The 16,237-nt window shown below is 40.5% G+C and overlaps 1 protein-coding gene across 1 annotated transcript in view; it reads left to right on the top strand.

Annotated features, from left to right (window-relative positions):
* Nucleotides 1-7,211: 7,211 nt before the first annotated feature.
* The window catches only part of LOC135112804 (p21-activated protein kinase-interacting protein 1-like), a 30,070-nt gene continuing 21,044 nt past the window's right edge, over nt 7,212-16,237 (top strand). The window contains exons 1-2 of the mRNA XM_064027627.1: nt 7,212-7,534; nt 15,442-15,610. Of these exons, the coding sequence (XP_063883697.1) occupies nt 7,460-7,534; nt 15,442-15,610 (244 nt within the window). The 5' untranslated portion in view covers nt 7,212-7,459. The remainder of the gene's footprint in view (nt 7,535-15,441; nt 15,611-16,237) is intronic.

Below are 16,237 nucleotides of genomic sequence, written 5' to 3'. Positions count from 1 at the left end.
AGTGCCAACAATAAACAGCAGTGGTAGTAGTGGGAGGGACAGGTGCTCGGCCGGATGCTGGGACACAAAATACTCACTGTTCCATGTGTGACGTCATAGCTGGGTGGTACCTGATGTCCCCACTACAGGCACGCCTCCCCATCCCCTGCCACCACTCTCACCCATTTACCCCCTGCCATGCCCCCACTAACACACCCGCACTACAGGCAGCATCACCATCACATCACCGTCACATCACCAGCCCTCATACATTACCCTGCAGCTTCCCTCAACGTTCTTCATCCCCGTCAGCCGTCACCGTCAGCCAGCGCCCTTCACCCCGCCAAGCATCCCACTCTCCCTGCCAGCCTCCCACGGGATTGTTTTGCACGGTACACCACAAAAACGTGAAACACCTGGACGGCTTTGTAGGTAGATAGTGCGTATTATTGTGTCAAAACCCAGAGAGAGAGAGAGAGAGAGAGAGAGAGAGAGAGAGAGAGAGAGAGAGAGAGAGAGAGAGAGAGAGAGAGAGAGAGAGAGAGTAGAGAAAAATCCTGTTGCTATCACTCCCAGCCTCATGCAGCCATCTCCTCATGCATCCTCCCTCCCTCTCCTCCCTCCTCCCTACCCATCCTCTGTCCACCCTCGCCCCACCCTGTCGCGACACAGTGGGGGCCATCAACAATAGCCCAACATTTAATCCTATGAATGTGTATAATTTTGGTGTTGAATAGCAGGCAATTGATAATTCGTGGCTTCCGATGAAATTAGCAATTTTCATCCAAGCAAATACGGATGACAGGGTTAAAAACAATGACCTCTCTTTGTCTTTTTTTTTTTTTTTATCAACTGGGCGAGTGCGTAGCGAGTAGCTAATAAAGAACAGGTGTGCAAACTACTATACCTAGCAGGTGAAGTTCTACGTATAGGGAAGGTGTGGGTACTTCCATAACCTTACAGTTGATGCTTGCACGGTGGGATGGATGGTGGTGATGACGACAGTGGTGACCAGAACAATAAAGAGTGATAAGGATGACGACGATGATAATCAAGGTCATAATTGCCCTCATCGTCATCATCAGCGAATGGTAATGGCCGCAGTAGGGAGGGGAGTAGAAAACACTATTAAATTCGAAGGTACTCTAATTAGCACATGAATTACAGGATACTGAAAATATAAAGATATTTCGACAGAGAATGAGACGTAGAGAAGTGTATGCTTTGTATACAGGAGTGATGGAAAGAAAAAGAGAAGCCTGAAGAGAGAACATGAAGTAGTAAAGAAACACAGAAGAGAGAGAAGGGACAGCAAGAAGAGAATGGAGAAAGTTTACAAGATGAATAGAAGTGATGAGAGGAGTGACAAAGAGAGTTGGGGAATGGCAATGATAATTCTGGGGATGAAAAAATACTGGGGAGGCGCAATGAAAGAATTTTTAAAAAGTTAAGGGCGAAGGTAGCACGAGTAAGAGTGTTCGGGAGAGGAATGCTCGGGAGAAGAAGGGCTACGCAGTGACGGGGAGGGAGCGATGGGGGCTTTGCCTTGTTCAACTCAGGAGCTAAATTAGTCTTCGTACTGTGGCAGCGTAATGCACCTCCTCCTTCCCCCCGTCCTCTCTCTCTCTCTCTCTCTCTCTCTCTCTCTCTCTCTCTCTCTCTCTCTCCTCCAAGATATACCCCCGGGGGAATACCTGCCCCATTAGGTCCTAACTTCCAGTACTTAACCGCGGTTTCAGTCACTGCAGCATTACCTGCCGAGAGTCAAATTGCACCTAGCGAGTACATGAATTTCAAAGGCGGACAATACTCACTTTACATGTTACCTTACACTCATTCTACAAGCAGAGGTTATCCACTATATACTTTATTCGTTATACAATTGAAGGCATTCATGTTAAGCTTCACCGGGGAGAATGCACAATAACATTTCCCAACGCAGCCTTCATCACTTACATACATCAAACTCCAACAGATTTGCCTCATTTCATTTCTTTCAGATATATACGATGAAAAATTTTCAGCCACACCCATGTCTACATTGATTTAGAGAGAATATGCACCTGATTACAACAACAGCCTCCCTCCATCCACTCCTTTCCCCTGTCTTCCTGCCTGCCTCCCTCCCCCCCGCGTAGGCTTCTCTCCTCCACGAAGCACATCTTCATCACCATATTTCAGCAGCTCAGGTAATACAATAAACCACAAAAACACACACAACATCCGCGCCTCTATTGATTTGGAATAAACAGCTAATTAGAAGGGAACGATGCCCCTCCCCTTTGCCCCGCCCCCCAGCCACCACTACTACTACTACCCGGCCTTCCTGCTAGTTCCCGACTGCCTGTATCCTGCCCGGGGCTTGTCGACTCCACCCAACAATATTTCTGTTCCCGCCGCCTCCCACGCTTGCTGCGGTTGCCACGGTCCGCTGTGAGGCCGCCCAACACTTGCTGCCTCCTTCACCCCTCCCTCAGCACACCGCCAAGTGACGTTCATGCGACGAGGAAGAGGGAGAAGAAATAATGCAAATAACGATGACGTGAAAACACAACCTGTGCAGGTGATAAGGACGAACTGTAAACTGCACTCAGCAACACAAAGGCCCTTTTTTAGGACGACAAAGGGGCTTGCCCCGTCAGCCTCGCCCCGACACTCATTAGCGGCTGAGTGAGTACACCACTAACTCCTACAGGAGCACCTGGGGGAGAAGAGCCGTGTTGCGGGACGGGACAGAGCAGGATGAGGATGAACAGGATAGGGGAATGAGAAAAGATTAACACTATAGGGCCAGTGTATCAAAAAGAAAAAAAATGTCGTGAGTCACCACTACTAGTCCATCTGTCTCACCTTACAAAACACACACACACACACACACACACACACACACACACACACACACACACACACACACACACACACACACACACGCACGCACACAGTCTTAGCCAGAATGCAATCAATATTCTTGCTACGCACATCTCATTAGAGCGACCTCCGTTCCATCGTCAGCGCGGCGGTAGGCATTCCATGGGGCTTTTCTTCCCCTCCTTCAGCCACCCTCAGCGCCCTCGACACTCCCTTCTAAATAGGTCTAATCAGCACCCGAGGAGAGAGAGAGAGAGAGAGAGAGAGAGAGAGAGAGAGAGAGAGAGAGAGAGAGAGAGAGAGAATATATATATATATATATATATATATATATATATATATATATATATATATATATATATATATATATATATATATATATATATATATATATATATATATATATATATATATATATCTTAACATAGTTTGTTGTTCCGCCTTATAAGTCGATTTCAAACCAGTGTTTGTAAATGTAAAATAATAACAAGTGACAAATGGATAGATAGAAGGGAAATGTTAAAACATAAATTCATGTGTAGCTACATCATTATTATGTAGGATAAATAAATAATAAAAAAAAATGCAATGTCTGGCTAAGCTTACTTTCCAAGCTCCTATGATACATGTATGTACTCGTATGCGCGCGCACGCACGCACGCACTCACGCACGCACACTTTGTAGGCAGAGAAAAAGTAAATTGTTAAAAAATCAAGCGCTAATAAAACAATACATACAGCCCTTTTATTTTTATTTATTTTTTTTTTTTTTGTGATCTGGAGGTTTTTTTTCCATCGACACAAATAACAACTGATACCAGTAGTAGTGTAGTAGTAGTTGTAATAAAAGTAGTAGTAATGGTAGTAGTAGTAGTAGTAGTAGTAGTGATACACCAAGCAGTACATACTCATCATTATAATACGAATACAATGTTTCCTGCTGGGCGTCGCTGGATGGGCTGCGGTGCGTGTCGGGCGGCCTTGGCAGCCATACACGTCTGTCTCTGAGTTGCTCCTGAGGTGGCTAACTTATCAGAAAAAACAAGGCCTTCTCAACCTAATTTTCTGCTTCGCTTGAAATAAACGTGACGTCACTCAACTTCTCCCGCCACCTCTAGCCCTGTGCACGACGGGTAGGCTAAGTGTAGGCGCAATGAGGCAAGGCTACCATGGGAGTAATGACTTGCAAGAAAGTTAGGCCTGAAGGTAAGGCAGGCACGCATAACACCTGCAACAAGGGAACAGTTAGGTGACACAGCCTCTTTGCGATATAAGAGGCTAAGGTCAGTTGCATATACTAGCGGAGACTCTTAACAAAAACTAACACCCTTGCTGTCACCACGCCTCACCCTGCCCACGCGTCATGCTCGCTCGCCCACCACGCCGCCACGCCACCAGCTACAACAAATCGTCGCAAATCGCACATATACACCACACCACGGACGGCTAAGCGAATGAAATTTACTAGCACTGTTGACAAGGAGGTATCACAGCCCAGCGTCCCATTATGCAAACGCCCCTTAATCCTTCGTTATAACATACAGCAGACAAAAGCGCAATCACCCGTCCCTGCCCAGCTTATGATTTTTTTTTTCTATGGCTGAAGTGTACATATAAAACTAGAAAAAAGAAACTGGTCGAGTCTTTAAACAATTTATAGGCACTCACATGCTACTTAAGATTTCATGTAAAAGTAACAATATGTAGCGGCAGCGGTGGCAACAGCAGCAGCAGCAGCAGCATTAATAGTTATAGTAGTATGACGTGTGTGTGTGTGTGTGTGTGTGTGTGTGTGTGTGTGTGTGTGTGTGTGTGTGTGTGTGTGTGTGTGTGTGTGTGTGTGTCAGAAAGAAGAAGAAGAAGAAGAAGAAGAAGAAGAAGAAGAAGAAGAAGAAGAAGAAGAAGAAGAAGAAGAAGAAGAAGGGGCTATACTGGCCACGCATAGGCAATATTTTTCAGTCAACCATTCCGTGAGGGTTTTGAGGATACAAAATCGAAGTCGATGAAACAGTAGCAACAACGAATGAAAAATAAATCTAAAAATAAAAGATAAATAAATAAAACACAAGAATTAGAAAGCAATGAGAAAGATGCGGGCTCTTCAGAAGCCACACAGGGAGTGGTAATTTTGTTCTTGGCGCGATTTTAGGAAACAGGAACGAACAGTTCAGCACAAACACTGAGAGAAGAATAATAGGAAAGTGAAGATATACAAATTAATATTGATTAACAGTAAAGAAACTTCCACTATTGCTGCTACTCTTGCTGCTGCTGCTACTACTGACGATGACTAGTGGCCTCGCTACAACAGTTAAATATTGGCTAGATCGCTCACGCGGGAGCGAGACATGAATGGAAATGGACACACACACACACACACACACACACACACACACACATATATATATATATATATATATATATATATATATATATATATATATATATATATATATATATATATATATATATATATATATATATATATATATATATATCCCACATAATGAAGGTAATGTTTTTTTTTGGATGAGGAAGAAGAGTAGGAAAAGCACAGAACATGTTATATATTTTAGCAATGTCAAGATTTACGATTGCCAGGTAACAAAAAAAACATCTAAATAAATAAGAATATCTATGTAACTTATGACATTAAATAAAATACATACTAACACTAATTTATGTGTGTGTGTGTGTGTGTGTGTGTGTGTGTGTGTGTGTGTGTCCAAAGATAACAGCATAAGTAGTGTGTAAGCCGCCCCGCCCACCGCAGGATATTGACAACTTAAGTCTTGGCCTGCGAGCTTGTCTGAACGTGTCACGAACTACGTTCATACCACCGTGCCCATGCTGACAGCTCTGCTGAGGGAGGGCGGCCTCGCTGTTTCCACCATAGAAGACAGGGCTATGGAAAAAGTGATGAAGAGTAATGATGGAGAATGAGAGGAAATGGGAAGGCATACCGTTGTGGTGTTCCTGATGAAAACGACAAGTAACCTCTCTCTCTCTCTCTCTCTCTCTCTCTCTCTCTCTCTCTCTCTCTCTCTCTCTCTCTCTCTCTCCATGTGCACTGAAACACCAAGCATCATTACTAGTTTGAATTTTTACCTGTCACATGATGGCCGAAGAGCACGGCGACAGGTGTATCCCAACAGACACTAATGAGCCACACAGTTCGGCTCGTCGAGGACAGGTGCGTGCGACAGGTAGAACTAGTATATTACATGGATGCAAACAATAATTATTTCTTATGCATCACTGACACACCATGGTTTGCATGTCGCAAAAACCATTACCAAACGAACGTATCTATCTGAGAAACAGTCGAATAACTGTGCAATTAGTGTAAAAAAAATCGATGAGGCAGAGAAAAAGTACGATCCATTCGTCTCAGAGTGGACTGAACCTCCCGCGTCACCGTCACCACGGTTGGGCCTTCACTGACCCACGGCCCGCCGCTTCGGCGGAACGCTGCCAGACGTTACCACACTACACAACTCCGCTGTGTCTGCCAGTTCCCAGTCATACTTTCATCTTCCATATACGTCATGCTTAAAGTAATTGACCTCAAACATAACTATTTTCATACATACAAATGTACAATGTAATTTTATTTGAGTTAGAGGGGTAAGATTTCAGCTATACTATATTATCAGAGATTCAGAGGTTACTATTGTAGTTCGTTTCTTTATTTCATGCTCCAGCAGATGAGATAACCTATTCGATCCATATCGAAGCTTTGACAATCATTTGGCCATTAAAGCCATGACTCTCATTGATGTTACTTCAAAATCAATTAACCAACAAAATTGGCTATGTATTTCTTTACAATAGTCACTCATAAGTTTTTTTTTTTTTTTTTTTTTTTTTTTTTTTGTTGATGTGGAGAGGTAGAATTATCCGTTTTCTATCCACAAAAATTTACCCCCGCCTTAACTAAATACCGAATAATGACATCAAGATTGCTCTAACCGTTGACCCTCTGTCTAATCTTACTAATGGGTATCAATGTGTTGCTGTAGTAAATATCTTACCATATAATTTTCCTGATATTAATGAGCTGACCAAATCATGTACACTGACATGGTACAATCTTATTGTAAAGAAACCTCCTTGGTCATATTGTAGCTGTTCTCTTTCTATCGAAAATAAATATATCTAATTTATTGTGCCTTTTTTTTCAATGTAAATTTTGGTGTTCGGCATGTATCTCTGTTTTTTGTTTACATTTTATTATAAGTAATATAAGAGGCATATTACAATACTGATGCCATATAATAATACGAAAGATGTCATATTTCCAGGTTTAATAGAAATTAGTGTTTCAGCTCTAAATGTGCTCTTTTATGAGTGACTAAATATTTTGAAATTATTTGCCAAGATTCAAACTCACGAAAACGTAAATGTTAATAATTAATGAGTTTTCTCATGGTGCGTAAATACCAACTCTCCAAGACACTTGCAGATATTAACATTCTGATTTGATATGTTGTAAATTAAACAACGTCTTCATGCTAGTTGTACAGATATTGGTATAAACTCCAGTGCATAACCCGGGTTTATCAAGGTGGCGGCAGCGTGGTGCGGGACAGCAGACGAGAGTCACAGCACCATGAAGAGGAAACTACAAATTATAGTGGGAACTAATGAAGAATTTGTCCTGGGTTATGATGTTACCCACAAGGAGGTAAGAATGTAGAATGTTTACGCAAGGTTTTACTATAGTAGTACAATAGTTACTGCTTAAATTTGTGGCGACGTAGAGTATGAAAGAATTTTTATGGACGAGGGATGTGTATATGTACCTATTTTTAATTTACAAGGCCTGAGATACGCTCGTGTGGTCCCGTCTCCGTATCAACACTTTTCCAGTTTTTCCTTAAAGTTGTGCACACTCGTTGCCGATACTACATCCTTACTTAGCTTGTTCCAAACTTCCATATTTCTCTGTGGGAAACTGTTTCTTTATGTTGCTTAAGCATCTTCCTTTTTTTTTTTTTTTTTTTTGCTGTGTCCTTGTTTGAATCTGATATTTCCTACTTCTCTTAGCAGTAGTTTCTCTCCCATTTCTTCCACTCCATTCCACAATTTGTGTGTGTGTGTGTGTGTGTGTGTGTGTAAGTAATAATGATAATAATAATAAACGGTTTATTCTTCAGACAGTTAACAAACTGAAAATGTACAGAGGGGGTGGGGAAATACTTAACATTTATCCTAAAGCTAAGTCTAATCTAGAAGGGAAATACTGTTGTTAATTGATGGCTCACACCATGGTGGGAATTGCACTGAGTCTGTACCGGTCCGTGCGCGGCGCCTTGAGGGGCGTTATCTTGTTGTGGTGTCTGGTGGCACGGACCAGGCGAGACATGTCAGGCGGCAGCATGTGTCTGAGACGTGGATGATGTAGCAGTCCCCTTCCAAACTTCTCCATAGCCTCTCAATGCCTGGTGGGTAGTCTGGACAGATTCAGGGTGGTCAGGGCTTCATCATAGATGGTGTAGGCAGGGCCAAAGGATGACCCTGCATGCCCTTTTCTGCACACTCTCCAGCTGTAGCTATTGATTGTGTGTGAAGGAGGAAGACCACGCTGGGGAGGCATACATGAGTTAGGGAGGATGAAGGTGAGGTACACCCCCCCCCCTTAACTTGTCTGTCGGCGTCCCCAGCAACCTGAGTCTGCGCAGCATGTACAACCTATAGGTAGCGGATCTTACGGTGCTGGCGACATGCTGCTTCCAGGTCAGCTGGTTGTCCACCGTCACTCCGAGGAGCCTGGCACATCGGACCACCTGGAGGGGGTGAGGGCCCACTGTGAGCTGGGGAGGGGGCACTGGTACAGAGGAGGTACAGAAATGCATCACCATAGTTTTGCTGTGGTTGATGGTCATCCTGCTCTCCTCTGTCCACGTCTGCAGTTGCTCCAGAATTGCTTGCAGTGGCGAGTAGTTTGGGTTCTTGTTGGAAACTGGGACGCCCACGGTGCAGTCGTCCACATACTTCCAGCAATGGGGGATGTCAGTAAGGGCATCGTTAATGAGGAAGAGGAAGCAAAGTGGACCCATCTTGGTCCCCTGGGGGACCCCACATGCCAGCTGTTGGAAATTAGAGACAGAGCCCTGATAGCGAACGGCCTGACGCCTCCCTGTGAGGAAGTCGGCTAGCCACGCTACCAGGTTAGGAGGGAGACCCAGACTTATTGCCTTGCTGATGACAACAATGTGATCAACAAGATCAGAGGCTTTTTTTTTTTTGTGTGTGTGTGTGTGTGTGTGTGTGTGTGTGTGTGTGTGTGTGTGTGTGTGTATTTACCTAGTTGTGGTTTACGCAAGGGAGTAATCTCATAGTATCCCATCTCTATATCTATCCAGTTTGGTCTTAAAAGCATGGACAGTTACGGCATTGACAACATTTTCACTGAGTTCATTCCATTTGTTCACACTTCTGTGAGGAAAATATACTTTTTGATGTCTCTTCCACAGTTAATTTTCTTCAACTTCATACTGTGTCCTCTTGTACTCTGTGTGTCTAAATTTATAAAACATTCTTTGTCCACATTTTCCATACCATTTATCATTCTATAGATATTTATTAAATCCCCTCTCTCTCTCCTATTTTTTAGGGTAGGAATTTCCAACATTCTTAATCTCTCTTCATAGGTCAACATACTCAACTCTGGTATCATCTCAGTGACTGCTCTTTGTACTCTTTCTAATTTTACAATATTCCTCCTTATATAAGGAGACCACACCACTGCCACATATTCCAATCTTGGTCTTATGGAAATCAACAACTTTTTATCATTCCTTCATCTAAATATGAGAATGCCATTCTTATTCTTTTTTAATAAATTCATCATCTCTCCAGTAATTTTATCAGTGTGTCTGTCCGGAGTCAAATTTTCAGTAACTGTTACTCCCAAATCCAGTTCCTCTTGATTTCTGTAACTTCACACCATCCATCTCATAATGATAATGTATTCTTTTCTTACTCTTACCAAACTCCATTACTTTACATTTACTTAAATTGAATTTCATTTGCCAATCTATTTTTTTCTTATTTAAATCATCTTGCAGTACCATACAGTCATTTACATTTTCTACCCTTCTCATCAGCTTAGCATCATCTGCAAATAAGTTCATATAACTGTCTATTTCTTCATTTATGTCATTCACATATATTACAAACATTATCAATCCTAACACTGACCCTTGTGGGACACCACAATTATATATATACTTTCAGCCAAAATGAATTCTGGTCTTGTATTACTGTTCTCATCTCTATCATCCAGATAATCCTCCATCCACTCCAGCAGTCTTCCTCCAATTTTTCCATAATTTTTTATCTTCCATAGCAATCTTTGGTGTGGTACTTTGTCAAACGCTTTCTTCAAATCTAAGTAGACACCATCCACCCATTCATCCCTCTCCTGCACAATGCTGATTACCCTTGAATAAAAGGACAATGAGTTCATCGAGCATGATCTTCCCCCTAAATCCAAATGGACAATTTATCAAAACTTTATCTCTTTCCAAGTGTTCCATCCATCTTTCCTTTATTGTTCTTTCACATAGTTTTCCTACAACACTAGTCAAGGACACAGGTCTTTAATTTAGTGGGTTTTCCTTATTTCCTCCTTTGAATATTGGTGTAATATTTGCTCTCTCCCAATGTTTCGGTACTCTTCCCTGTGATAGTGATGTCACCACTAGACTGTGAATTTTATCAGCCAGTTGTTCTCTACATTCCTTCAATATCCAGTTTGATACTCCTTCTGGACCAGTTGCTTTATTTACATGAAGTTCTTCCATCATCTTAAGTAACTCATAACTGACTGGGACTGTACTTAGTATATTCCTCACCAACTTATCCCTTCCAGTGTCATACTCCCCTTCCACAGTAAATACTGATCTGAAACTGTTGTTCATAACCTCTGCCATGTCCTGTGCATCCTCATAGATTTTTCCTTCAACTTTCAATCTTGATACACCTTCCTTCTTCATTTTCCCATTAATATGTCTAAAGAACAGTTTGGGTTAATTTATATGCTTATCTATTATATCTCTCATAGTTTCTTCTCTCCATTCTTATTATCTCAACGTACTTATTTCTAGCATCAATATATTCCTCCCATCTCCTCTCAGTTTTCCTCTTCCATCTGTTCCAAGCATTTAGCTGACAATTTCTAGCCTCTTTGCATTTTGTATTGAACCATTCTTTACCCTTTCTATATCTTGCTCCTCCTCTAGGTACAAATTTCTCCACAGCAGAATTATATATATCCTTATAAATTCATCCCATTTTTCCCAAACACCTTCTGTGTCTTCAAAGTCTTTCCAGTCCACGGCAACAAAGTATTTTCTTAATTTTTCGAAGTCAGCTTTACTATATTTATATTTTTTCACCTTAAAATTTTCATCAATGATTACATTTTCATTTTTCAATTTAAATTCCATCAACACATGATCACTTTTACCTAGAGGGCTATCATAGTGTATAGTTTCAATAATTTCCATGTCCTTGGTAAACACTAAGTCAAGTCTTGATGGTTTATCTCTTCCACTAAATCTGGTATCATAATCATGTGTGTGTGTGTGTGTGTGTGTGTGTATGTGTGTGTGTGTGTGTGTGTGTGTGTGTGTGTGTGTGTGTGTGTGTGTGTGTGTGTGTGTGTGTGTGTTTACCTAGTTGTGTTGTACAGGGCATGAGCCAAAGCTTATTTTGTCCTGTCTCTTTAAACATGTGTTCACTTTTTGCCACAACCACCTCTTCCTTCAAATCATTCCAAATTTCAATGGTTCTATACAGGAAGCTGCATTTCTTGATGTCACTTGAACATTCACTCTTCTTTACTTTCTTCCCATGCCCCCTCGTCTGTCTCTTTCCCTCCTCTGTCTGTGGTACCAAGTAATTTCTGTCTATTCTTACTATATTGTTTACTAGTTTGCACACTGTTATCAGGTCTCCTCTTATTTTTCTCTCTTGTAGTGTTGGTAATCCCATCTCTTTAAGTCTTTCATTTCTGAAACCACCTTTGTCACTGTCCTCTTTATTCTTTCCAGTTTCTGTATATCTTTTTTTTTTCTTTTTTTCTTTTTCTTCTATGTGGAGCCCAAACTACTGCTGTGTTTTACAATCTCAGATGTATCATGCTTGTTATCTTTTTCTTCATAATTTCTTTATCTAAATAGTTAAACGCCATCCTAATGTTCGTTAACAAGCTGTGTGTAGAGCCAAATATTCCACATTGCATTTCAGGATCATTACTCCCAAATTTTTTTCTTCATTACTTTTTGTTATTATTTCTCTTCCCATTTTGTGATTCCATGAAGGTCTCTTTTTTACTTTTTTTTTTTATTTCCAACACATGGCATTCTCTGGCATTAAATTCTAGTTTCCATCTTTGGCTCCATGCATGTGTCTTGTCAGTATCCTTTTGTAACTCTTTGCAGTCATTTTCATCCTTTATTATTATTATTGTGTGTGTGTGTGTGTGTGTGTGTGTGTGTGTGTGTGTGTGTGTGTGTGTGTGTGTGTGTGTGTGTGTGTGTGTGTGTGTGTGTTAACCCTTTCACTGCTAATTGACACAGCTTATCTTAATTACCAACCACTCTGAGACACCTGTTCGTGTTCTACAGCTACCTCCAAACGCTGTATCGTGTAGAAATTGCAAAATCTATCATTTTAATCCCTTTATGTCTTGTAGGTGTTTATAAAGATTCCATGCATTGCTTTTAGTGCTGTTAACTATTGCATATCACATTGAAAGTGTTAAGTGATGATATTTTCTTTGAATTTATGCATATATATTGATTGTTCACACCTTTTCCTATGGTAATGCTTACCATTGACTAAGTATGTGTGTGAGCATTAGTGCAGTTTCAACCAATACATTGTACATAACTATAGCCCTTGTCAGGGTCTACATCTCACTGTTTGGAACATTTCTAACCTCATTTTACCCTGTTGGAAATTAATAATAACTTCAGATGAGAATTTTGAAAGTTTAAGTCAGTTCTAGCTTTGATCCACCTCCAGTCATCTCTTGTAGGATCCTGAGTGTGTTCAGACGTTTGTTATCAATAGAGTGCATGTTCGATGGCGACGTGACATTGAGTCACATGCTAAGACCTGTGATGACATGAGGTTACCTGTTGCAAATCAGGTCACGCGGAAATTTGTTGGCGAATCACATATAGGTACATATGTGTAGAGGAGAAAGGAGAACCTGGGACTGTCTGTGCTGCATCAGTTAGACCATGGCTACAGAAGAGACGCGTGCTGGCTGTGAATGTACGAACTAGCAGTTTATCGCCAGTTCCCTCAACTTCTTCTTAGGGTATTTTTTGTCAAGTAATTACTTGCTATGTGGTGATGACTGATAGAATATAGAAGGTTACAAAATGTTACGTTATGTTAGTTTACCTTATGGAGAGGGGAGTCAGATAATGCTAGGTTTGGTTAGGTTAAGTTTTGTTATATGTTAGGTTGAGTTAGGTTAGTTAGTGACCTTAAGAGGTGGGGTGTCTGGGGGGGCAGCCAAGCCCCCAGAGTTAGGTCAGGTTGGTTATGTTAGGTTAGTGTGGCCTAGAAAATTTCATTTTTTTAAATATGTTGTTTCTTATCCTTAGACTTTTTCCAACAATGTCAAAAATGCTTCATTTTGGCTTTCCCACCCAAAAACCCCACATTCCCACCAGGCCCCTATGCTTGTTGGCTATAGTGAAAGAGATAAAGAGGATGGGAGTATTGGTTGAAACTGCAAATGTACCTGTGTGTGTGTGTGTGTGTGTGTGTGTGTGTCAGGGGAGGGTGTAGGATGAACAAGTAAAAAGGAAGGGAATTCAACAAATGTAGGAGAGGAGGAAGCAGTGCACAAAATGTGTCCACAGATGGTGGAGGATAAATGTAGGAAATATGATTATTCGCTAAATTTTTACAATAGGACCAGACTGCATTTCAAGTACAAAACAATGATGTTTTTTTTTTTTATGTAATAGACAATTTTGAGCACAAAACATGTCAGAAACACTTCATCTTGCTTTTTCTCCCCTCATCCCCTAACAATCTTGGAGACTCATTGCAAAGTGGGGTTTATGGGTGGAGAGCACAAATCTAGGTAAAAATGCAGAACACCACCTTCATCCTTTCATCTTTATTTTCCTCCCTATCTCCAACAACCTTGGGGACCTGGCAGGAAAGCGGGAATTTTGGGTGGGGAAGCCAAAATAGATGAGATATGGTGATCCAAAAATAAATAAATAAATAAATAAGGACAAAACCTGCCACTTTTCATAGAGATTTCAGTAAATTTGGACATTCATGAAAAGTCTAAGGATGAGACTCCATCTTTTGACAAGTGGGGAAATTTCTTGCCTAAACTACCTTTACTTTAACCTAACAGGGGGTGGTGAAGCCCCCCATGGAATCCCCCCTAAGGGCACTAACCAAACCTAGCATTACCTAACCTAACCTGGGGCTCACCCCCTCTTTCCCCCTTCCCTGGGCCACAATTAATACTTTAACCACCATAAGTGACTGCTAGAACTTCATGGTTCTGCCAGTAACTTCATGTAGTAAATCACATATTTCATCATATAAATTGCATCATTCCAAATATTTGTTGTTATGTAAGTAAGCAAATTTAGAATCTTTAAAGGGATGCAGGGAGAAAAGATCACAGGTAGGAGGTTAAGTTTGGTTTAATTTAAAAATAGCCTTGGCTTCATGTCATCATTTGGAAATTACATACTAAAGGAAGGTTATGGAACCTTGTGTGGTAAGATGTTGCATAACCGAGTTCAAGAGAGGACATCGTAAGTCACAGGCTAAGCTTACTACATATTTTGACTAGAAGATAACTATTTTGTTGAGAAATCATTGTTATAAATAAAATAGTTATGTATTGAAATTTAAGGGATGCAGCTATCCAAAATTTAAGTGAAATACAAATTGGGGACAAAGGTTGAATACTCATTAAGTAGGAGGTCCTTCTTGGTGCATCTGCATGACTGTACTAAATGTGTGTGTTGCAGAGTTGTTATGTTGGAAATTATTTTTTTAAATGACTACAATTCAGTCTGTTTTAATCAGAGTAAAAGAAATTATACTTCTTTTAGTAATAGACTCATTATTATTATTTATTTTATTTTTTTTCCTTGAACTGGATATATAGCTTTTTTAAATAAAGGGACAGGTATCATATTGCTGATGTATTAAACATCTTCATAAGAAGGTTTTAAGTAAAGAAATTTAATATTTTTAGAAAATAGATACTCGTACATAGTTTCTTTATAACTGTTTTGGTTATTTTCACCTCTTGCTTGTATTTGCACCCTAATAAAAAGCTTCATTTCCTTCCAACAGCTGCCCTCCAACTCCATGAATTTTAGGAACATTATAGAGGGCTTCCCTATCCATTGTACCATATGTTTTCTTTAGGCCCATACTTAGTAAACTTATCACCATAGAGTTATTACACTGAATCCTACAATCTTTTTCTTTCTTTAGAGTTGGAATAACTGCATTGCTCTATCCTGTTACTTCTTGCCTCTATGCCAGTCCAAATGTTTCAGTATTTCTTTCACAATGCAGGACAGGAGGGTATCCCTGCACCAGATCTTTGCTGACCACTCCCACAATGGGAGTGTACGGCAGGTTGCTGTTGGAGGAAAGATCCTTGCATCTGGTGCTGCAGATGAAATGATCAGAGTATTTAATCTTGCAACTCGCACTGAGGTTGGGATCATCATGGAACACCAAGGCAAGTAAGGCATGTCATATTATGGTAAATGTAATTTAAGTGACCCCAAACTTACACCATTTTCTTTTTCCATTCAATTTTTTAAATAGGATGTGGATTGTCATTAAATGAAGGTAATGTAAACTTGAGTTTATTCATTATGTATACTTGAAAACATTAAAAAGCTCAACCAGTGACACTGCATTGATTTATGAATTATTGTTAATATTTAGCAAAAAAACTTTGTCAGCTGGTCTAATTACCATATTTATGCTAATCTTAGTGATAAACTATTGAGAATCTTATATGCATGTATCTGATTTTCTTTCTTTTCCTATTTTGTTCGAGGCTCAGATAGTGTGTAGTAATGGTATTTCAGGAATCAGTGCCATTATTCTCTCTCTCTCTCTCTCTCTCTCTCTCTCTCTCTCTCTCTCTCTCTCTCTCTCTCTCTCTCTCTCTCTCTCTCTCTCTCTCTCTCTCTCTCTGTTGATTTGTTAAATATTGCAATGAACACTACTATATGAGTGTTTGGAACAGATTTTAGATTTACAGAGGGTGTCCGAGATACGAGGTAACAAGTTACAAATGTTCAGAGATACAAGCAGTCTACTCACAAAATGAAATTGTGCTCTCGATATTGTTCCC

Source organism: Scylla paramamosain, chromosome 24, assembly GCF_035594125.1.
Source record: "Scylla paramamosain isolate STU-SP2022 chromosome 24, ASM3559412v1, whole genome shotgun sequence".
NCBI classification, from domain to species: Eukaryota; Metazoa; Arthropoda; class Malacostraca; order Decapoda; family Portunidae; genus Scylla; species Scylla paramamosain.
This window is presented reverse-complemented; position numbering and strand designations above follow the sequence as displayed.